Source organism: Ixodes scapularis, unplaced genomic scaffold, assembly GCF_016920785.2.
Source record: "Ixodes scapularis isolate PalLabHiFi unplaced genomic scaffold, ASM1692078v2 PGA_scaffold8__174_contigs__length_109621045, whole genome shotgun sequence".
Taxonomy (NCBI): domain Eukaryota; kingdom Metazoa; phylum Arthropoda; class Arachnida; order Ixodida; family Ixodidae; genus Ixodes; species Ixodes scapularis.
In genome coordinates this window covers 105,128,750-105,151,364 of record NW_024609883.1, presented here as the reverse complement: position 1 = coordinate 105,151,364, position 22,615 = coordinate 105,128,750, and the positions used below count along the sequence as shown (strand labels likewise).

The 22,615-nt window shown below is 50.7% G+C and overlaps 1 protein-coding gene across 1 annotated transcript in view; it reads right to left on the bottom strand.

The window, feature by feature from the left end:
* Window positions 1-22,615, bottom strand: part of LOC8053244 (caveolin-1) — a 100,696-nt gene that overhangs the window by 37,724 nt on the left and 40,357 nt on the right. The window contains exon 2 of the mRNA XM_029985142.3: window positions 13,203-13,640. Within this exon, the coding sequence (XP_029841002.2) occupies window positions 13,203-13,640 (438 nt within the window). The remainder of the gene's footprint in view (window positions 1-13,202; window positions 13,641-22,615) is intronic.

Below are 22,615 nucleotides of genomic sequence, written 5' to 3'. Positions count from 1 at the left end.
AACTGGAAACCGACCTGCGAAGGCAGTCGGAATCGACAGACTCCGGCGAGTGTTCACTAAACGCATCCCATTATCCGATCGTGGCGGTCTGAACTCTCTGCTCCCCAGCATCGAGGACCGTTGCAGGCGAGAATTGGGCACTGCTCGTTCCGTCTCCTACGCAGCTTTACTTCCGCGGTGCCGCGCCTCTACAGTTGTTAAGGCGCTGCCACACGCTCAGTCTTAATGGCCATAAATACGAGTGCACGAACCCAAGGTAAGAAATGGCGGGAGCGGAGGGATGTCGGAGCATCCTTTCTGCAAGCGTCGGTGGGGACGCCGATTGTCTGGAAAAGAAAGAAGACCGAAGCGCGGGCAGCCGCTGGAGTCGAACGGCGCGCGGGAGAAAGCCTCGTCTGGCCCCGCCGAAGCGGCGACCTTGCCAGAGGGGGTTCACGTCTTCTTCTCGCCCCAGGGGGTTCATGATGCTCCATCATTCGCCGACAATTAGGCCTAACGCGGCCCCCACCTTGGGAGAGGTCGCTGACTGGGCTGAGGGACTCTGACGGTGTGTGTACGGGGTTGTCTATGGGACTTGGACGAGGCCAGCTCGTCTGGATGGCCAACAGTAGCCGAGTTATCGGCAACGTTTACGGAAGGGCCAATCCAAGTCGTCGTCAGAGCCCCTCTGACTACTTTCCCGCACCAGCGAAAAACGTACCCGTGGTTGCTTTCACGTGGATAAACGGAGCGGATCGAATCGAGATTTGACCAGAATGATTTGGCAGAAGGGGAGGAGAGAAGAGTATTCTGAGGTTGGTCTGATTCCACGAGCTTCTGTCACGTCCACGTAAACGTAGCCTATGCGTGCGGCAGGCACGTAGCCAGGATGGGGGGGGGGGGGGGGCATGGACCCCGCCCTCGCCCCCCCCCCCCCCATCCCCCCCCCCCCCCCCCCCCATGCACGTAGCCAAGATGCTGGCTACGTGCCTGCCTACGCTGACATCTCGGACATATTCTCTTTAGAGACGGACGTCACTAACGGTGATTTTTTCAAGCGCAACGGCAGCAACGGAAGAATTACTCCATTGGGACCTTTACGCAATTACTAAAAGTGTTTCTCGCTACCGCAGCTAGGGGATTATCTTCGGCTTCTGGTTGGCCACGAGAGTATGGAAAGCCATCCATCTGCGTCCGATGCACGCCCTGGCTCTGCCCATGCCTCCCATTGACCAAACTGTCTCGATGACGTCAGAACATCTAGCGTCCCGACGCCTTTTTTTCTTCTTTGGAACGCGTGGAACGGCGTCTCTTGAGTCACGTTCTTAGCGTGTCTGCTTTCAGCTGTGCTTCGACGGCGTTCGAATTTCGGTCGTTTCTTCGTATTCTCGTCGTGGGGTCGCGTTCCGCCCCGGTGCAGGCAGGCTTCTACGTGCCAGTTTGAGACTTTCAACTTTGTACTGCCCAGCACAAGCCATTAACGGGTCCCTTTTCGCAGCGCCCCGTGGGCGACGCAGGGAGACTAGAGGTTCGCAATGAGAAGGGGGGTGCAGCAGTCCGGTGATCGCTGACGATCGAACATCGCTCGGTCCTAGCTTTCCTCGGTGCCAGTGATGCGGTGGCCCCGAGCAAGGACGAGGTACCCAGCAAAACATCCTCTCAAAACGCACGAGTACGTGCTTAGAGCAACGAATGCTGGGTGGCGCAATTCACTACGAGGTGGACGGATTGGTATACGTAATAAAGATGGATGCTCACAAAGCACGTAATAAGAAATAACGCCGATACAGAAACACGCAAACGATTAGGCCATCGCATCTCCCTGTTTTGACCAACTATGAGGACGAAGATATCAACGACGAGCGATATTACTTTGACTTTAATCAAAGACCGTTTGAGATGAAATATAGGTGGAAGTAAAACGCCAGTACACTTGGTTTCACTTAGAAACATTCAAGTTCACGTTCAAAGAGCGGAGGCAACTATCGTCCAATGTGGCTGTTCGCGGAGTGATATACTGGTAACGTACACTACCAGTGGCTAGTCTAAATAAGAAAAAAAAGGGGGGAGTAGTATTTATTTCCTTCAAGGAGGAACTTGTGTGTCCCCTACGTTTCTTTAGGAATAAAGAAAAATTGCTCCTACAAAAAAAAAAAAAAAAAAAAGGGGGGGGGGGAGGAAATCCTCTGAGAAGGGAGGAAATTCGCCACCTATTTTTGCTCGTGGAGAAAAAGTTGCTCCCCTAAACAGGAGGGAAAATTGCCACCTTTTTTCCCCCAATGGAGGAAACTTTCTTCCCTCGTTTAATTAATACAGCTTCCTCCAGATAACGATCAAAAGGGGAAAAAGAAAGTCGGTGAAATCGAGGAAGGGGAGCCATGTTCTCCCCTTCCGTTGGCGTCAGGGAGGAACATCGCCTTTTTCCTCCGTTTAGACTTCATTGAGAGCTTTGTTGCACGGGGTTACTAGGCGAGCACACAGAAGAGCAGCTTTGCGCTGATCCGAGAATAGCAGTAAAGGGCTGTCCACCACGCCCAATACTACACAGATAGTCTGAACCATATATGCGCTGCCTTTCTAGCAACGAAAAATAAATAGATTCTGTCCATAGCAGTTTACGAGTCAGTCGGTCGCAATTCACTTTCGCGGATGCGCTCTCATCGTCGTTCTAATTGGGACCAAATTATTCGAATGACGACGCGGCACGTAGAAAAGAGGCGACTGTCATCCTTGCCGCGTCTCAAATTATTCCTAAGTTACACTCGACTGGGACACAGGTGGATATACACGACGATCGCTCACAAAGTCGAATCTTCGCTAAACAAATTATCTGTCTGCTCATGCGGGAAGAGGCAAAAAGGACGAGCTAGTGTTGACATAGTTCCCGTACGCTCACACCAAATAATATTAAACAAAAAAAATGAGCCCGCAGGTGTCGGAAAAACTGGTGAATGACCCGCACCTGCATTTGCACAGCGGCGGTTTCGATGGCGTGCAAAGTTTGCGCGCACTTTTTTTTCCCCGAAAGATAAATGAGAGCGCGGTGCCGCTGCTGTGGGCAGAAGAGCCATGAGCAGAACGCCGTACACAAAAGACCCAGAGGCACGACCTACAAAACGCGACGGGTTACATACCGTAAACAAGTAAAACCAATTAACGTAACGAAAGCAGAAAACGAAAAAAAAAAAAAAAAGGAACGTGAAATTAGCTTTTGTCAGTGCGTAATCAAATCTATCGACTCGGACTCCGGGTTTTGTGGCAGGCCCAGGGCTCGGATGTCCTCCAAAATACTCGAGTGCATTTGCCGCTGCGTGAGATCTACAATTAGCTTTGTTGGTCCATAGATCGAGGGATGGACGTCCGCTCCAAGCATTCGAAACTAGCACGTCTGAATGTGCATTCGAAATAACACAACTTAAAAAAAAAATTTTCAATATTTCTATAGGGGACACAAAACGCTCAAGAAAAATCCAACCGCGCAGGTGATTTTTAGGCCAGACTGGAGCCTGTCACTCAAACAAAACTGTAATGGATTACAATTACAAATGACCGAGCCTCAAATGTAATGGATTGCCGTTACAAATTACTTCCGCTCTAAGTAACGGATTGCTTTACTCGTTACGTTACGCTTTACTTTCAGGTTACTTTTCCCGGCACTCATCGAGAAAACAAGAGAAACAATTTTGATGTTTTCCCGAATGTTTCGCCACACTACTTTCCCTTTCTCCTAGACCCGTATTATGGTAGTCCTTGGAAGAAGAAAATACTGTATTTGAGAGGAGAAAGCGTGTAGGTGCACTCCGTTCAGCTGACAAGGAAGCCATCGTTGCAACCACCTCCGCCATCCCGCTAGCTTACGGCGACCGGAAATGATACCTGGAATTCTGCAGACAAAGCTTGCGCATGCTCAGTAGCAGCGGCGATCTCCGCTAGGAGATCATGGGCCCTAAACTCGTCAAACACGAAGTTGGAACCGAAAGTTCGCGGAGCGCGCTGATTGGACATCGGCGAAAAAAGCGCAAAGTCATCGTCCGGGTAGGCCAATCGGCGAGCTCAGTCAACTTCGTCCCCAAGTTTGTGTTTGACGAGTTTAGAGGCCCAGGAGCACAACGCTGAGCAGGCGTTGTTTTCTTCATCTTTGCTTTTCGCCCATTTTTCTAGCGGTTTGAGTGACCGGTCGTTCAGAAAATCGTGTTTTCTTTTCGGTTATTCCCCTCTTCACGATGTTTTCTCTATCTTGTTGGACTTGGCATCTTCACGCTGCTGAATTGCCCGCTCATATTCCTCCCATTTCCGTATCATGTTCATATTGCCGCCCGCAGAGCCGAGAAGGCAACGCTTGGTCACGGTCTTCTAGAAGATTCCCGGTCATTCTCGCAGCAGACGTAACTTTCCCTCTGCTTTGTTATTCTCGAAAGTGCCAGTTCATCCTCGCCCCGAGCGAGCGACGCTCGAACCTTCTTTGCCGAACTTTCGAGATAGTGACGCAGGGTAGATAAGCAGCTGCCCGCGACCTTGTCGAGTCAGTCTCGCTCGCGCTCTCTGATTCGCCCCCGAATCGCCGCCTGCTTTTCTGCTGCTTTGACGCTCTTTCGTTACTTATTTTTGGTTGGCACAAGTTCGCCCATTAAACCTTTCTTTTCAGTTCACTGTTCGCCTTCTCGTCGCCTTAATTCGTGACAATATTTTGAAGAACTAACGAGTGTTTAGAGTAATTCGTCACCAATATTTTGAACGAAATTACGTCAGATATTACTGCCGCAAAAACAGTAACCTGGCAATTACAAAATTACTCGAAAAAGTAACGGATTACAAGTTATCCGTTAACGTATTACTTCCAGAGGACGCCACAGGCAATCCTAGATCGTTCCCGCTGTCCCGCAACGCTCTCCACAACCCGCTATGATACACGGAACTCTAGAGGTAAGGCCATCGGGGCACAGGCGCAGTAGCAGCTTCGGGGAAACGCGGTCTATGAAAACTCCCTGATGGCGCCTAGACCTGCCCGTTGTCAGGCGCACTTAGGAGTTATGCTGGCTGTGCACGTTGGTGTGTCTGGATGCAACGGCTCTCGGGTCAGGGGGAAGACTTGCGAGCAATGACCCGCCGTTGAAAGGCCTCGTCGTTCGTGCAAAACACTATAGGTGCAACGCGTAGCGGAACGTATAAACCCATTCTTCAGGCAAAACGTCGTCTCGAGGGCGCGCAAAAATGCGACCATCTCTGCAGGCAGTTCGCCAACGAATGAGATGTAAGTGATCGGCCAAGCAGCGCATACTCCCAGTCAGGATGGTGAGCCGATTCGTGGATCGCACGAATATCATTCGATGGAAATGGCAACCCTCGGCCGTATACGACCGAGGCAGATTGTTTTGGCTCGACGATATCCCAAAGGCGCCTTCGAGAGTGCGTCGTATCTGGTAGCGTTATTGGAGCGCAAAAATGGCTAGAAGTGGCCAGTGACGGCGACAGCGTTGCTCTTTCGATCGATGGTAGCGTGCAGAGAGCGCCCGCATTGGCGGTCTCCAGATGGCCCAGTGGTCATCCGCAGCTGGGAACAAAAGAGCCCGCGGGGTTATCGCAGGCTAACGCCCTCGGCCGCGCTCCACTCAACCCGCGCACGGGTGCGTGACGTGGACGCGGCAGCAGTCAGCGCCAATTACGCCCAGGTAACGAAAAAAAAAGAAAGAAACACTCGGCGCCACACCACTGCACATCTGAATAGGCGACCCGCAGTGCACTCTGCATCACAGTCTGCAGAAACTTGTGTGCGGTCATATTCCAAACGTATGAAGCCGCCTCAGGGGTGTCCGCAGATGTCTTCTGTCGTACGAGCAGCAAGAACTAGAGGGGCTCTCCACTGCACATGCGCGGAGCCCAAGCCACGTCTGGGGTTCGCAGAACAGACTCACTCGGCGTTCATGCGTGACGCCGCCGTAACTGTACTATGGTGGCAACGCTGGAGTTCACGGGAGTCGTGTGCCAGCGCACGAGACAGCTCGCGTCGTCTGCTCGCACAAGACCCGGGCCGTTGCGCGTGCAGAAAGTTCCCACGAATGATGCATATCTGGTGGCAGGCAGTTTATCGACCGACGTTTCATCGACAAATCGTTTCGTCGTCACGCGACCTTTCATCCACAGATTGTTTCATCGACAAATCGTTTCATCGACAGCTCAGATTAACTTTCTTCTGTGATAAGCTGCATGAGACCGTTGCGGTGAAGGCGTCCTGTATGGGTCGCCTAGGTGAGTTACCATTTTTGTGATGAGCCACCGCATACTGTCGCCGCGGCGTGAACGCAGGCTCGGGAGTGAGTTCACTCAGTGATGCACGCGTGACGAAATGTCCCTACACCATGCAATTCGTGCAACGTGTATCGATGAAACGATCGTGTCGACGAAACGTGTGTCCATGAAACGTGTGTCCTTAAAAAGTTGTCCACGAAACGTAATTCCACGAAACGAGTTTCGACGAAATCCCAGGCACATCTGGGCAGCGGTGGCGCGAGGAGACTGGCTGCTGTCTATTCGTGAAGCCCCTCGGACAAGGAGCACCGCTCGCTTCGAAAGAAATCCCCAATGGTCGCTGCACTACGTTCATCGGCCACGAATCAGGCTTTCGCCTTAAATCGAAAAGTATGAGCGATAATCCCACCCTGTCTTCTGGGCCGTCTTCTGGCCTGAACGGACGCGGTCACTCTCGCGAACTGTTCGCACGGCAGCGCCTCGGGAAGGAAAACCACGAAAGTGCATATACTAGGAAGCGTGTTGAGTTTGAACATTCGAACATTAAATGATTTGTGAAAAAACGGGTACATTGGGTTTTTATCTTACCCGATATTCGTGACATAAGCAACATAGAGTGTTTGTTAAGCGCAACTATATTACTTTTTTATATATATTTTCGCTCTTTTTATTTTGTTTGTTGGCCGTATCGGCGCTGCAAGCGAATAAGACAAGCATGTCACGCTGCGTGTTGAAAGTGCCCCCTATTTTCTAGGGTTCCCTATTCTAAAATTCTCTACTTACGCTTGCCGAAAGTTGGACTGAAATACGAGCTGCCAGAAGCGAACTATAGCCGGTGCTAAGGGTTCAAGGAAAGCTCCTCCCACCCCTGTTCACATTAGCAGAGCTAACGCTGGGGAGAAGGAGGTCGCCTCCTCCCCAGCATTTCCCCTGCTACAGTGGAGAGAGGAGCTTCCCCTGCATGCTTAACTGGTCACCGACCACAGGCAGCGAGAATACTCGCAGCTCCGACTTTCTTAGGACCGTTGTTGGCGAGGTTCCGCAGCGGATTCCGGGCTGTGTCTCGTGTATGGTCGTGGCCCGCTGAACTTGGCCGAGAAAACGACTATGTGATGTCCCCATCGTGTGACGTATTACGCTACACACTGATTTTCCGCTAAATTTAGCGGGAACCGGTAGCCAACGGGACAATGCAATGTTCGCGCGTTTACCAAACTTCTGATGTCGGGGGAGCATGATTGCGTGCAGCAGAACGTGCCTCGGCTGTGGCCCGTGAGCACGACGGGGCCAGGAGGTTTTGGCCCACAAACAGCGCCGCTCGAGAGTCTGCCCTCACTCCTATTCCCAAGGTTACGTGCGGCGAAGCCGCAATGCACGGTATATTTTCGATGTTTCGGTCCACTTAACACAGTGTGCACTAATCTAAGTAATAAAATCCTCCCAATATATATTTTTAGCGCCACCCAAACAGCGAGCAACGTACCGCTCAGAAAGAAATCCCCGAGGTACTGGAGTCGCGAGGAGTGACACTCCGCAACTTCCATACACTCGGACGTCACAGCCCCTCGCGCGGATCCTCTGGTTTCGCTTTCACTTGGTACATATATTAAGCAATTACAACCCCCCCCCCCCCTTTTTTTTTTTTCTAAAAATAAAAAGATGGGGGAGGGATAAGTCTTAAAAGTTAAAACCATGATTCGGTGTTCCTACGAAGATATATATTAATTTCGGAAGAGCTTGAAGCGACATATAAGTTAATTTTAAAATTTTTTTTTGTCGTACTTTCGCTTAACGCGTTGTAGCGAAAGGAAAAAAAAAGAACTGAACAATTGCGTAAAAAATTAGAACACATTAAAAAAAGAAGAAATAACGCACCCGTTTCGAACAAAAAACGATACCGGAAGGAGCCAGCGCGAAAGGCAAAGCACGAGAGACGAAGTCTAAGCTATTCCGGGTGTCAGACCAACCCGCCAAGTGTCGTCGGTCGCGCTTTTCAAAAGTCGTCTTCGATCGAGGCCCCGACGCCAGACTCAATCGAAAACACAGTGGTGCGCGAACGAGACCTCGAAATCCCGCACGACGGCGACAATGGCACGAAAGAAACAGAAAAACGTCAGACGAGAAGAGAGACAAGAAAGTGGTGGTTGAGGAGAGCGACACAAAGGAGGTGGCTTCTTCCACACGACACCAGACACGAGGATTTCTCGAGCCAAGAAAAACAAACGAAACGGGACCAATGCGCCGAGACCCGTTCAAAGAGGGACCCCGCGGGAGGGCCTCCTCGCGACGTCACTGCCCCCGGACGGCGTCGAGCTCGCGTGCCCCCCCGAGATGGGCAACTTTCAGGCTCGTTCGAGCTTCAGTTCTAGCGAGAGTTCGCGATAAACTCCTCCCTGAGGGCTGGAGGGTCGGAAGCCTGGCATCTGGCTCGTTTTTTCCGCAGAAAGACCCATCCACGGGTCTAGGCTGTGGGCTTAACAAGAAGGTGGCTTCCTTTTTTTTTTTTTTTTTTATTTCTGATTTTCGTTTGCGGGTTTAGTGTTTTGAACGTCAGCTCTGAGGGCCGTCGAGGGAAACAGTATATTTCGTCTAGATTTCACTCAGGGAAAAGGGGGACGGTAGATCGTGGCTGCCCTGTATGTACTCCTCGCTCGTTCCTACAAAGAAGGGCCGTTATAAATTTTGCCCCGTCGCAGAAAAGCCCGCTGTTACGGAAGAGCAGCTCACTCGGTCCCCCCAAAACGGACCTAGCTCTATTCGTATATCTGGTCGGCCACGCAAGCTGAGGAAAGAGCGACTCGTGGACAAGACAGCTTCGAAGGCGCGACACCCGATCGGCTCTGTCCTCCAGAGCTCCCCGCAAAAACACCAAATTCCGGGGAAGCGGAGTGCCAGCACATTTCGTCTATATCGTAGCCCCGAGCGGGATCGATTGGTGCACTGCGGTCGCTCGATGGTCACCTAGATTCACGTGACACGGGGACAGGTATTTTCTCCGCCTTGCATCGCTTTGGTTGGGATTTAACGCGTAGCAGCAGAACGCTAAGTATCCTTTCTGTTTGCTATGACCCAAAAAGTGCCTACAACGATACCTAGGAACTAATCCGAACATGTCAACCGAAACGACCGGAAGTTTTGCGTAGGTTATGATGGAATCCTATACGATAGCTTCATGGCCGCCAATGCTTCTGAGATAGTTTGCCGTGGAGACTAACGAGCTGACTTCTACGTGCTCTTCGCGCGCTTCCCGACTTCGCGCGCTTCCCGAAGAAACGAAATACGTACATACTCCAAACTACAACTTCTACCTGAAGGCCGCTCGAACCACGATTCCGCCATTGTTACATCGTGGGCTTCACACGCCCTCCACATACTCGCGATCACGGATGCGTCAAAGCGCCCTCTATCCGCCGGTCGTACAACTACTAAGAGGAAAAGGTCTATACCACATCGCTCATCGAACAAACAAATAGAGTTCCGAGTATATTTCTATGACGCTGCTTCGGATACCTATAATCCATAGCGTACTATAATCACTGATCTGTACACTCAAAGAATCATTATCTGAATGCGCTTTTTGTAAACTCGACATATGCTCGAACTAATTTCTTCGGTACACATTCCACTTTTTTGAAAAGTGCAAAATCGATATACCTCTAGCGTGTCGCCCTCAACCCGAAGCATCGCACCAGGTGAAAGCGGTCACTGATTGCAACCGATCGACCGCCCGCGTGGCACAACAACTCGTGCCCGGACCTCATGCCCAATGCCTCCCCGACCAACCAGCCGAACACACCCTAAGATCACGATGAAAGTTGAAGAGACCCCGAGCCCTGCCGATCCTTTGGAAGCTCTCCTTCCGCGGTCACCGCGCAATCGAGCAACTCCAAAGAGCGGGCGCGGAACGTGCGGCAGTTCTGGTCCGTCGGCAGGTCAACCAACCGCCCACGTCCTCGGGAAGATCGTGACCGGTTTCGGCAAAGGGGTATCCCCTCCTTCGGCCCTCTTGAACCTCTACGCCTCCCGCTGGGCGGACAGCCAAACCTTGGGCGCACCCTGCTGGAAGATCTGCACTCCTCTCTTCCGCCCCGTGCCATAGCTCTCTCTTCCGCCGTTCTTCCTTCGACGGAACGCCAACAACAACGCAGTTCTTCTTTCTTTCAAAACACAGCGCCCTGGGAGAGATCTGCCTTTGCATTGCAGGGAGCATAGGAAAAACGGCTCACTGGCCGACTCCTAAAAGCAACATTATACGTCTATTTTTTGTTTATATATATATATATATATGAGAAGAGCAGATGCTTGAATCTGAAGCAACTTGTGGCCAGTGTTTTTAAGCAAAGGTCAAGTTAAGGTCCGTTCACACACCTGCAACCGAGTAGGACCGGACAAAACAAGACAAAACCGGTCTTGTCTCAGTCGGTCCTACTCGGTTGCGAGCGTGTGAATGGGCGTTTAGGCTTCAGCGAGCGGCAAGAGCATAAGGTTCGTTGACGGTAAATATCTCGTCGTGGTATGCTTGCCGAGAACCACTCTTGTCTTGAGCACTCATTTGCGTTTCACTACGAGTTCACACGCTTGCGTTTGACTAGGACCGATTGAGACTACGACCGACTACATTACTGCGCGGATGGCCGCAAGCCGTCGCAAGGGGCTTAAAGACCGGTCTCAGTCGGTCGTATAGTCCAATGGTAGTCTGTGAACGGGACAGTGGGGAGTTTTAGCAAGTCAGATTTGGAGCACACGGCTCCGAAATCATGAACGGTGCAGTTGCTCCGTTCCGTGAAATCGCAGGTAAAATTTTACGCGTCTTAGCAAATCGTAAAGCTCGCGCAACCGTTCGAACTCTGATGATGATTGCATTTGACACGCAGCGCCATCTCGTAGTAAGCATCTGAAACGTTCCACAGCGTGCAAATCTGTGACTCGCGTTTCATGGCGCACACTGTTGTAAACAAGACGGCTGAGGTAACAATCACCTGTCGGAATCTCAAGATTTCTGGTCAGATAAAGCAAAATGTCCCAACGACCACAAAGATAGGTGATCTGTCTCTATGATCTCGAACGACGGTTTACGTCCTGTGCCATTCGTCTGCTCGTGGTAGCCACGGCGGCTCGTTAGTCCGGACCACGAAAATTGAATCCCAGTTCGCAGCATTCACGATTGCTTGCCGTTGTGAGCAGAGCAGTCTGGGGGCTCTGCTCGACGTAGTCCTGCGTCGTGATCCCTCCCTGCTTACTGCGGCAGCGCGGACTCCCGAGCGTTGATGTTGTCAATAGAGGCAGCGCCGTTATCTCGGACTTCGTTGGCCTTGAAGTCACTGAACACGACTTCCAAGGAACCTATCGCCTTTCTACGTAGTATCCCCCACAGTGGTAACCCGCAATGTATCTGGACTGTTGCTATAGCTTACGGATAAATTCATGTGAGAAACGATAAAGCAACAGGTTTCCCAAAAATGAATATCAAACTTAAACCAAAACCAACTTTTTCTGAAGGTTCAGACCCATATTAAGCATCGACTCTCCGATAAAAATACGCGGAGTGGTTCATTAGGTACATCAGCCTATTAACTTGTAACTAAGCGAATTTTATCAAAGTCAATTTCGTTTTAAGCGAGAAAGAAATGTTTCAAGTTGAGCACCAGCATGCAGCATCCAAGATAATGCTTGGAATGTAGATGTTCGGGCCTCGTGCCCTCGCCTTCCCCGTATAAAATATCCCAAGTAACTAACCAAAATAAGGCGTTGACGAACGCGTGTGCAAAAGGCCATTTGGTTTAGGCTTTTGCTGTAGAACGGCTACTGCTGCAGACGTGAGCACATTCCGGCGGTAGGGCTATTCGTCGACAGACAATTCGTAACGGGTCAATCGGTAGCGGGGCAGTTCGTCACATTTCGTCATAGAGCAATTCTTTGCGGTGACAGTTCGTCAGACTATTGAAATAACCTTATTTTTCCGTTCTATTTTCCTAGCGCCGAGCATATTGCTCCCCTCGGGTGAGGCCCTATTGACACAAATGCTACGAGTCTCTTATAATAGCTGGTTGATTCGCTTTTACGTTCGCAGTAGACGCTGTCTGGTTTCCCGGGACGATCGGGCTACGAGTCGTCCCGGTAACTATAATCACCGAATGCTGGGTGTTCCTGGGGTTGCTCAAGAAAGAGCTGGCCGAAATGAAGCCAAGCCCGTCTGGATAAGACTGTCGAGGAAGCAAGAAGCAAGCGCCTTCAAGTAATCTTTTCGACGGCACGACGGAACCGACCGCACAGACACCTTCTAGGCGGGTGCCCGAAACATTTCACTGTAGATGTATCTAAAGGCTAGAGTGACCATTTCTAAATAAATTCGTTTGGACAAGCTCGCATAATTGCCGCTGACTTCCGATTAGTTACCGGGACGACTTGTACCCGGGTTCTGTAGGGAGTCCCGGGAAATCAGACAACGCCTATTGCGAAAGTAACAGCGATTCAACCAGATATCATTATAAGAGACTCCAAACATTTGTGCCAGTAGGGCCTCCCCCGAGGTTTTTCATTTGGGAGCCATATGCTCTGCACTAGGACAATGGCACGGGAAGTTATTTTAATAGTCTGATCAACTGTCTCCGCGAAGAATTGCGCTATGACGGAATGCCCCATGTGACGAATTGCCCTGCTACCAATTGTCTTTCGACGATAGGCCAGTAGCCCCTAGATTTCAGCTCGCTGCTTCTGCGTTCAGTGCCTACGATTGAAATGTATTCGGTGACCACGGTCCACACTCGACCCGCTGCTTCAGCGCTCAACGGCTACGGTTAAAGGGCAAAGGTAAATCGAGGCGACAAGGTAACGCTTCGGCAGCCACTGAGTACACATACCAGGGCTCTGTGCAGAGCGGATCGCTGCGCGAAAGCAGGACTGGTGCAAGTGCCAGACAGACGTCTACGAGAGGGGCGGTTTCCGGAAGCGTCCCGCAAAAGAGAAAGTAAACTCACGTTCACGTGGTCATTGACGTGCTTCTCGTCCCGATCGAGGAGGTTGAGCCCGATGGTGAGCGTCTCGACGCAAGACGGCGACCTCTTGTGGACTTTCTTCTCCTTTTTCTCCTTCTTGGCCTTCTTCTTGGAGCCCTTCTTGTCCTCCTTGTCGGACTCTGCGACGTCCTTGCCGGTGTCCGAGCCGGGCTCGGCCGTTGCCGCGTTCGAATCTTCGCCCTTGGACCCAGAGTCCGCGCCGCCCACCTTGGTCTCCAGCTCGATCTTCTCCTTGCGGAGGTCCTCGCCCTTGGTGTCGGCCACGTCGTCCAGGAGCGGCAGGGTGGACTCGTTCAGGTTGGCGCGAGAGCCGGACCTGGAGCTCTTGTCTTTGGACTCCATGGCACTTGACTGGAGGAGAGGTGACCTCGAGTGGTCCTTCTGGATGCTCTTGAGACTCTGCAGGTGGAAAAGAGCGCCACTTGAGTGACTATTCATGGCGTCTGGTGGGGTCGATTAAAGCAATGTCGCTTCTCGAGGTAGGCGGAATTACTTATTAAGAGAGTGAAGTTAATTGGCCCCCATCTGCACCCATACCTCGGCAAACCTCACTCATGAGGGCCCTCACTCACCCTCACTCACCCTCATCTTCACAGGTGAGGTGAGGGTGAGTGAGTTTCTGAACCAGGAAAATTCATGAGTGTGAGGGCGAGTGAGGGTGAGTGAGGGTGAGTGAGGGCCGTGAGGGCTGTGAGGGCGGTGAGGGCCGTGAGGGCTGTGAGGGCGGTGAGGGCGGTGAGGGCGGTGAGGGCCGTGAGGGCAGTGAGGGCGGTGAGGGCTGTGAGGGCGGTGAGGGCGGTGAGGGCCGTGAGGGCCGTGAGGACCGTGAGGGACGTGAGGGCGGTGAGGGCGGTGAGGGCTGTGAGGGCTGTGAGGGCTGTGAGGGCTGTGAGGGCGGTGAGGGCCGTGAATGCGGTGAGGGCCGTGAGGGCGGTGAGGGCGGTGAGGGCTGTGAGGGTGGTGAGGGCCGTGAGGGCGGTGAGGGCCGTGAGGGCCATGAGTGCGTGAGGGCGGTGAGTGCGTGAGGCGCCCTTCAGATCGAGCATCTTTCTCAGCAATTTTGGTGTTAATGGCGGGTTGTTCTCTAGCTTTCCCTAGATCGACACGAATTGCTGAGATCGGGTCCGGCTCGAAATAAGCAAGCAACTCGGAGCAATTCGAATACGTTTGAAGCGGCTGCATCCAATCAGGGACGAAAATTTTCACGTTATACCTGGTGACGGTGATGATGTCACCCAAAGACTTGGTTCTGGTTTGAAATCGATCGTTTTTTTTTTTTGGAAATAAACTGTTTCAGAAATGTGCATTAGTATTCTTAACGAGATTTAAATGCATAAAAACACGTTTATAACACGTAATTGTGTCTAAATAGTGCAAGAAAAATAAAATTTTAAATGACGATGGCAAATTGCAGCAATTGGTTGCTGCGTGTGATCGCGGGCGGCCCGTGTTGCTGGTGTTGCGACGTAAAGTTTTTGGGCGAAATTGCCCCATCTGAAGCTGGCCTGAGTGGCGTGAGGGCCATGAGTGACGTGAGGGGCGTGAGGGGTGTGAGGGCCGCAAGGGCGGTGAGGGGCGTGAGGGCGGTGAGTGGCGTGAGGGCGGTGAGTAGCGTGAGGGCGGTGAGTGGCGTGAGGGCGGTGAGTGGCGTGAGGGCGGTGAGTGGCGTGAGGGCGGTGAGGGCGGTGAGTGGCGTGAGGGCTATGAGTGCGTGAGGGCCGTGAGGGCGGTGAGGGCCGTGAGGGCCGTGAGGGCGGTGAGGGCGGTGAGTGGCGTGAGGGCTATGAGTGCGTGAGGGCCGTGAGGCCGGTGAGGGCCGTGAGGGCGGTGAGTGGCGTGAGGGCGGTGAGTGACGTGAGGGCCATGAGTGAGTGAGGGGCGTGAGGGGCGTGAGGGCGGTGAGGGCCGTGAGGGTGGTAAGTGCGTGAGGGCCGTGAGGTTCAGTGAGGGTGAGTGAAGGGCTGAAGGTCAGTGTGACTGTGAGGGTGAGGATGAGTGAGGGGCTGAGGGTGAGTGTAGCTGTGAGGGTGAGGGTGAGTGAGGGGCCTAGGTGACTGTGGCTGCGAGGGTGAGGGTGAGTGAGGGCGACCTAAAATGCCGACCTCTGTCTGCACCCCATAACAAAAAAACATTGTCCCAGTCAGGGTCAAGGGTGCAAGGGCAAGTCAGATCTTCAGCGGGACGGGTTGAGAACAGCAACCGGGCAGTTCTGAGAATATCAAGCGCAGAATTCGGGCTAATGATGAAGTAACTACATTGTGGAAGAACATGCAGCCAAGTAAACTTTATTCCTAAATGCGTGTCTAAATTATTCTTAAAGCACAACTCATCCAGCATATCCACAACTAGTCCGTTATAGCAATAATAACAATAAAATTAATTATAATAATAATTATTGTTATAACTATTATTATATTATCATTTCTTACTATTGTTCAATGCTCCTGAGGGACCGTGAGGTTTAAGCGGGGGCAAAAATAATCTATATTTTTGTTACAAATAAAAAGATAATCAGCGGTATCTAATCGAGACACCTGTCCTAAACATGGTACAGCGCACTGTCAAGATTAGGCTTGAAAAAAGTAAAATCAGTAAAAACATTCAAAGATAAAGGGGGGGGGGGGGGGGGGGGGGGATAGAGAGAGAGTCTAGATCAGGGGTCTCAAACACGCGGCCCGCCGGCAACCGCTTGCGAGTCCGGATTCCCCTGTCTCGAGCCCTAGAAATGACGTGTGCCATGCATCGTGATCTCATCGCGTCGATTTTTTTTTTTCGACTCGAAAAGTAGCTCTGCTATTTATACTTACGTGTGGTCATTTGACCTTTGTTTCGCTTTATTTATTGCTTTCCAGCTTTTTGTAATGTTCAACGATTCCGCTACTAGGCTGCAAGCCCCAACTATTCGTCGAAGAATGCATTTCGGGTGTGCGAGCTCTCAATCAGCAGAAGCAAAGATAAAGTGCTATGAGCTCGAGATTCTCCCCTACAAAAATAATCACTATTCCTGACTGCTTTTTAGAGGCATAGTGAGCCTCGTTAATTCCTGCGTGAATTGAGCAACGGGAACAACAGTGTACTCGCTGTCTTGTCCCACTCATAATTCCGGCACTGAAATAAATGTTATGGCGCAAACGAGCTGATGTACATTAAACATGATTTAAAAACCCCGAGACTGCAGGTAACGACACACACTTAAAAGTCTTTTGAGCGTGTATGTCAAAACACTTTCGAGTGTGTATGTCGTTATTTGCAGTCTAGGTTTTTTTTTTAAATTACATTCCAGCACGTTGGCGATGCGGTGTCATTTTAGTTCTTGTCATCACACCAGGTCAGAGCCCAAAGTAGTCATATAAACCAATCATATATAAAAATGCCAATGGCAAAACTGTGGGTTCGCGAAAAAACACAAAGCAGGAGGTTCTTTCTCATAAAAATATTTTGTACCCCCTTTCCCCCCGTCTTACGTCGGCCCTCGACCTTTCTGATGTGGGCTCTTTGGCCCCCACACTAAAATGAGTTCGAGACCACTGGTCTAGATTGTTGAAAGAGATTCGCGTCCGGGATGGCGAAGACAGTATTTCTTGGAAGTGAGGGTAGAACAAGGAACGATGCTCACATGACCGAAAAGGCGCATGAAAATTCGCAAAGCCTACAAGGTCGGTGGAACCGTTAATTACTTCATGCAAAAATAAAATATCACCAGAGAGTCTTCGCTCCGTAAAGAGCACTTTAAGAATGTCGTTGTAATCATACCAGCACCTTCTTCCAGAGTGCTTATTGTAACAATTGACAAATAAAACGTTTCTGCACATTTTCCATCCATGACGCATCAGTGGCAGTCGGCGAATTCCATATCACATCGGATAACGCATAAATAATTCCTAAAGTCAATTCCGATAAGCGATATAGCAGACCGATCAATCGGACAGAGGAGGCTGGAATCTGTGAAACATGATAAGAAAATGAAAGTCTCGAGTCCAAATAGATCCCAAGTGATAGATCACGGTGACGCGTAGGGACTAGTCATGAACATAGCGGTAGGAGAATACATCGCCTTAATACGGCATTGATAAAACCTCTCTTGTCAACGTCAAAGGGATGCTGAACCGAAATCTGGATTCCCCAAAACACGGCGGCAAAAGCGTGCAACGGGATGCTACCAACACCAAAACATCACTCATACAGCGATATCTCAAACGGGTGACCGTATTTTTCAAAAAAAAAAAAAAAAAAGAGGCGCATTTGACAGTGGTTTTTTCTCGAAAAAACCACTTGTTTTTTCGAGAAAGAGAGGGAACGGCCTCGCGTCTTTTCCGCCTCGCCGCCTTGAGGGGTCGAAACGGAGAGGAGGAAACGAGATATCTTGACGTCACGCTTCTCGTCGCCCTCGTTCAATCTCGACCTGTTTTTCCCAAAAATACGGCCGTCGATTCGAGATATCGCCTTACGAGTAGTGCTGAAGGGATTGTAGCGTCCCGCCTACAGCTCCTGCATTGTTTTCTGAAATCCAAACTTCGGCTCACCATCTCTTTAAGCACTAAGAGGGTTGCGGAACACCACTCGTTTGTAATACACTGCAGCCGCCCAATAATCTTATAATCGCGTGTAGACATTTTCCAAAAAAGAAAAAAAAAAAAAAAAAGACGGTTTTATTTTGAGTGTTGGTGCGTATGGCGCGTGATCTGCTCGCTTTCCGAAGCGACGAACATGCGCCTGCTGGGCTGAGGAGATCGCCACGATGGGCTGAGGAAATGTAGATATTGGATTGGTGTATAGGGCGTTTTCAGATGACGTCAACCCGCCATTTTGTTGTTAGATGTCACCGCGATGAAACTTAGGTAAACTTAGATGAAACGGATCGGAAACGAGGATTGCGTCAACGTTCGGCTCCAACTTGACTCGATGCGGAGCGCTGACGCAGCACTCGTTCCCGATCTGTGTCCAGCCTTCGCTGGTGACGCAAGAAATGTCCGCACTACGGCCTTGTCTTCTAGGCGCTGTGTCGGTTCGCTGTGGGCAGCACAATGAATCGGGATCTACGTGTTCTGCGACGGATGATACTGTGCGATCAACTTGCAATATTGCATTGCTTCGGGTTTTTTTTTTTTTTTTTTTTTTTTTTTTTTTTTTTTTTTTTTATGTGAAGCTAGTCAAGATTTAGGAATCCCCTTGTAGCTGAAAGCCACGGCACGCAAGGACGAAAACATTCGGCACGGTCGAAAGGGGGATCGTTTCGCCGTGGGCACTGCGTTTCAGCAAGATTCATTTTCCAACACAAAGTGTGATGTGATGGGCATGCAGTCTGTGTTATAACGCACGGGCCGCAAGAACGTTGGAGGACACCTACCGCTGACTGGTCACGCAACGTAAGCACGGAAAAATGAGAGCTGCGACCCCTTGGAGACGCCGCTTTTCAGCAGTACGTCTTATGGATACCCAACGAGGCGCCACTGCCTGCGAGTTCTGTTGTGTCGCGATCTGTTCTATGTGGTAAGCGTTGGTCGCGAACGAGCAGTACAGTATAGACGGACACGCTGTTTACAAACAAACCCGCGTTTGCCCACACAAGGTGTGGGAACTGCGCATGCGCAGAAACCAAATGTGGAAGGAGTGAAGCGTCTGCGCATGCGCAGTGCCGCTGGCAGCGCCACCGCAGCAGCGTGACGTCAGGGCCACGTGTTGGTCTATACAGAAGAAGACGACACGCGGTAAGAGACATCACGCGAAACGAGCACCTCGCTCAATGTTCCTTTGGGTATGCGCCGGAAACGTCCCGAAACAACGAACCAGACAAGCGGGCTAAGGTCATTTCAATTTCGTGAACATCAATCAAATCTTTATGTTGTTTGAGGCCATGTTACAATACGATGGACCAAACTTCGGTCGCTACATTGTCGCTTTTCAACCACGAATAGCTCCACAGAAGCCCCGAATCATTCGTGTATATTATGCTAGCTACCACAAACATTATCTGCACTACGCACGGCCAAACATTGCAGTCTTGCGCAATCCTTGTGTACTGGTCCAAAAATACGGTGTAATCAATCCCTGAAAAATAACACTTTATTTGGCGTCAAAGAGCTTAAGTTCAAGTCGATAAGAGTTTATTTATGCTATGCTCGGAATCAAGCAAACTCAAGATGCAGCAGCGATAGCAGTTCGACCAATACATTTCTGCACTTTCCATGAAAAAAAGAAAAAAAGAAGAAGTGAATATAACAACCCCCTTTTATAGAGAAATGCATTCGATGAAGCGCGTCAGCTGCAAAGGTAATCGTGCTAGATTGGCTTTCGCACAAAAGCGATGAAGAAGAGTTGGCCGAGTCGTGACGCGTACGCGTTAAAATCGCACTCACATTTGTTATATCCAAAATAAAGCGACGTTAAACCCACCTTTGTTGTCAGAATTAACTTTCAGAATCTACAGCGGAGCATTTGTTGACCATTCGTCGACCGTGACAACTTTCGTTTAGGGCCCGTGCATTCTCGGCAAGCGGAGAGCAGCGACGATGATCAAATCGACTCGTACGTTTCTACGGCCACTTTCACGTCCGAAGGCAGCTCCGTGAGAATCCTTCAACCACCGAGCACACACTAGCGCGAAGAAGACGTTTTCGGTGCAAGTAGGGGCAGAGCTTCTTTCGGGCCGAGCAATGACCGTCGAGCGGCAGAACAGGTGACGAGCGGACGCTACTTTCTTCGACGTGTTGTTGCCACGTGGGGTTGAGTTGCACGTCAGGGTACCCGTTTATCGTACTGTCGGCGCGTAATATTAATTCTGGCGGTGTTTGTGGGCCTCCGTCACCTTACGTTCCGCGCCTGCAGAGCAAAACAATCCCCCTCGTTTCGTTTCTGAGCGTGGCCGCCAGGGCGGCGACACCCTAGCTGGAACTTGCGAATAAAGTGCTCCCCTCCTGCACGCGCCAGACTAAGTGGTGGACAAAAATAACGTCGGGGAAAACACTCCATTGGCGGCGAGATGTTTTGGTGGCGCCCTCCAACGCTTCCCTCTCGTGACGTCATTCCCTTGCGAACAAGTTTGATGGTGTTTGTGATGAACATGGTGGAAGCTTGAAATCACAGCGCTCTGAAACCAACACTGCCTGCACCATCAAATCTGAAGTTCTTACACTGCTCTTATTTCAGTCGATGAGAAGTCCTTTGCTGACGTCATAGTCAGCAATGTGCGCTGCTGCTGAGCGCGTGATGACGGCGAGCTTCCGCCGTCCTTTTGGAGCGTGCATTTAGCATCATCGAGGTTGCCTGTCTTAGCAGACTATTAATCTGAGCTCGTTCTGAGCATGCGCTCTAAACAACGCCCTTAAATATGGCGTCCAGTGAATACCTCCTATATTACCCAGGCATCAAAGAGAATGCAGGGATCGGTGTTCCACGCGCCGCACGTGCTGGCCGTCACCAGTAGTAACTTTTCTACAACAAATACCTAAAACAAATGGCATCTTGCACGCGTGTTCGTCAACGCTTTATTTTGGCTATTTGCTTCGAATCTTTTATACGGGGAAGGCGTGTGGCGCGTGAAACACCAATCCCTAACACGGCAGCAAACAAAAGCAAGCGCGAATTTTCGATGCACCGTTCAATGTCTCTGACGAAGATAGGGATGGGTTCGTGGTTAGATCCTTGGGGCACTCCAGATGACGGAACAAAAGGATCCGAAGAGCTCTTCTCAATTCCCACATTGCCCCGACGATCAGCTAGAGGTACCCTAACCCAGCTCAAAAGGGTCGGCGATACTCGACAAAATTAGAGCTTCCGCAATATAATAAATCATGATTACCTTCGTTGAGTGCCTTTGTCATATAAAAAATTGACCGCATCTCCACGTGGTGAATGATGTTGATTGGGGCGAAGCTCGGGTGGTGCTTGTCTGCGTAGACGCTGAGCCGCAGCATGCCGAGCCTTTCGTTCGTTTTCATCCATGTCAGAAAGAGAATGTGTGGTATGGAACGTGGTTATATACGCAGTTGAGCATTTGACCGCAGCGCCCTCTCGTCTATAAACGTTGAGCCAATGCATGCAAAGTTTATCGCTATTATATACGCATTTGACCGCAGCGCCCTCTCCTGTATAGACGTTAAGCGGCTACATGCAACGTTTCATCCGTGACATCCCCAGCTCTTGAGTTCCTACCACATCTCAACGCCCCCTACTCGTCCCGCAGTCGGGGCCGAGCGGTTCAGGCGATGGGCTAGAAATCCATTGGGGTCTCTGCGCACAGGCTCGAATCCTATCGACTGCGGAAACTTTTTTTTTTTCATCATTTTTTTTGCCCTACAGGAGCACGTGAGCACGTGAGCTCACGAGCACGATCACGAGCACGAGCACCAGCAGTGCACCAGCACGAGCACCAGCAAGATCGATGTGAGCACGGACGCCGGACGGACAAGGCTAGACCCTAAGGAGCTTCGCCCCTAAAAAACAACATCGACTTATCCTCAAGAATAATTAAAAAAAAATATAGGAACGGAGGATCCAAGAAATGAATTAGTTTGGACTGAGCGTCCCCTCGAGAAACTCTGCATGTTATACCTACTTCATCTAAGTTTAAAATAATGCGAAACACGAAAGTAGGTAACCTCCTCAAATGCATTCGAAAAAGTGCCTGGTAAAGATATCGTCGGGAGTTGCTTACGTTACAAATATCACCACTTTCGGGCACTGGTATGACAGCAGACATTTTCCATGGCGATGAACAAAGGCACCACTTTTAACGGAGAGGTTGAATCCGTGAATCAGGAAGTCTTAAAGCGACAAGTTCCGTTTGCAGACGATGGGAGTCCGACAAAAAGGCGCCCGAGAAACCGAACGAGAATCGAACAACCTCAAAGCAGCCAGAGAACGGAGACCATTAGACGCACTCTACGAACAGGCCAGCTGTGTAAAGTGCAATAGGCAAAGAAGCACAATGTTCAACTCGACAACTATGTTGGCGAGACGAAGGGCGGACGCTGCAGATAATTCGAAAGCAGGTTTTCTCTCATACGGCAGCTCATTACGGGCAACATCGCCTATCAATAACACATGTTTGCGTCCGGCTAACAGGTTTCGGATGAAAAATCGCTCGTCGTAAATTCTTTTACGAGGACGCTCTAGGGGAGCGATAAAGGCAACGACTGGCAGCTCCGTCCAAGGAACTAACTAGAAGTCGGACAGCGCGTGTCGTGAGGGAGCTTTTAACCAGGTGTGGCGGACGGACGAGCAAGCGGCCGGTCCCAGCCGCGCCTCTTCCGGAAGCCCCTGGAGTGCTACCTGGTCGGCAGGCAGAAAACCCGGACACTTTTAAGCTAAAAAGAAAGCGTACGTGTCTCTTTATTCGAGCTGCGAAAAGCCCGTAGGCGCTGCTCGTTCGTCTC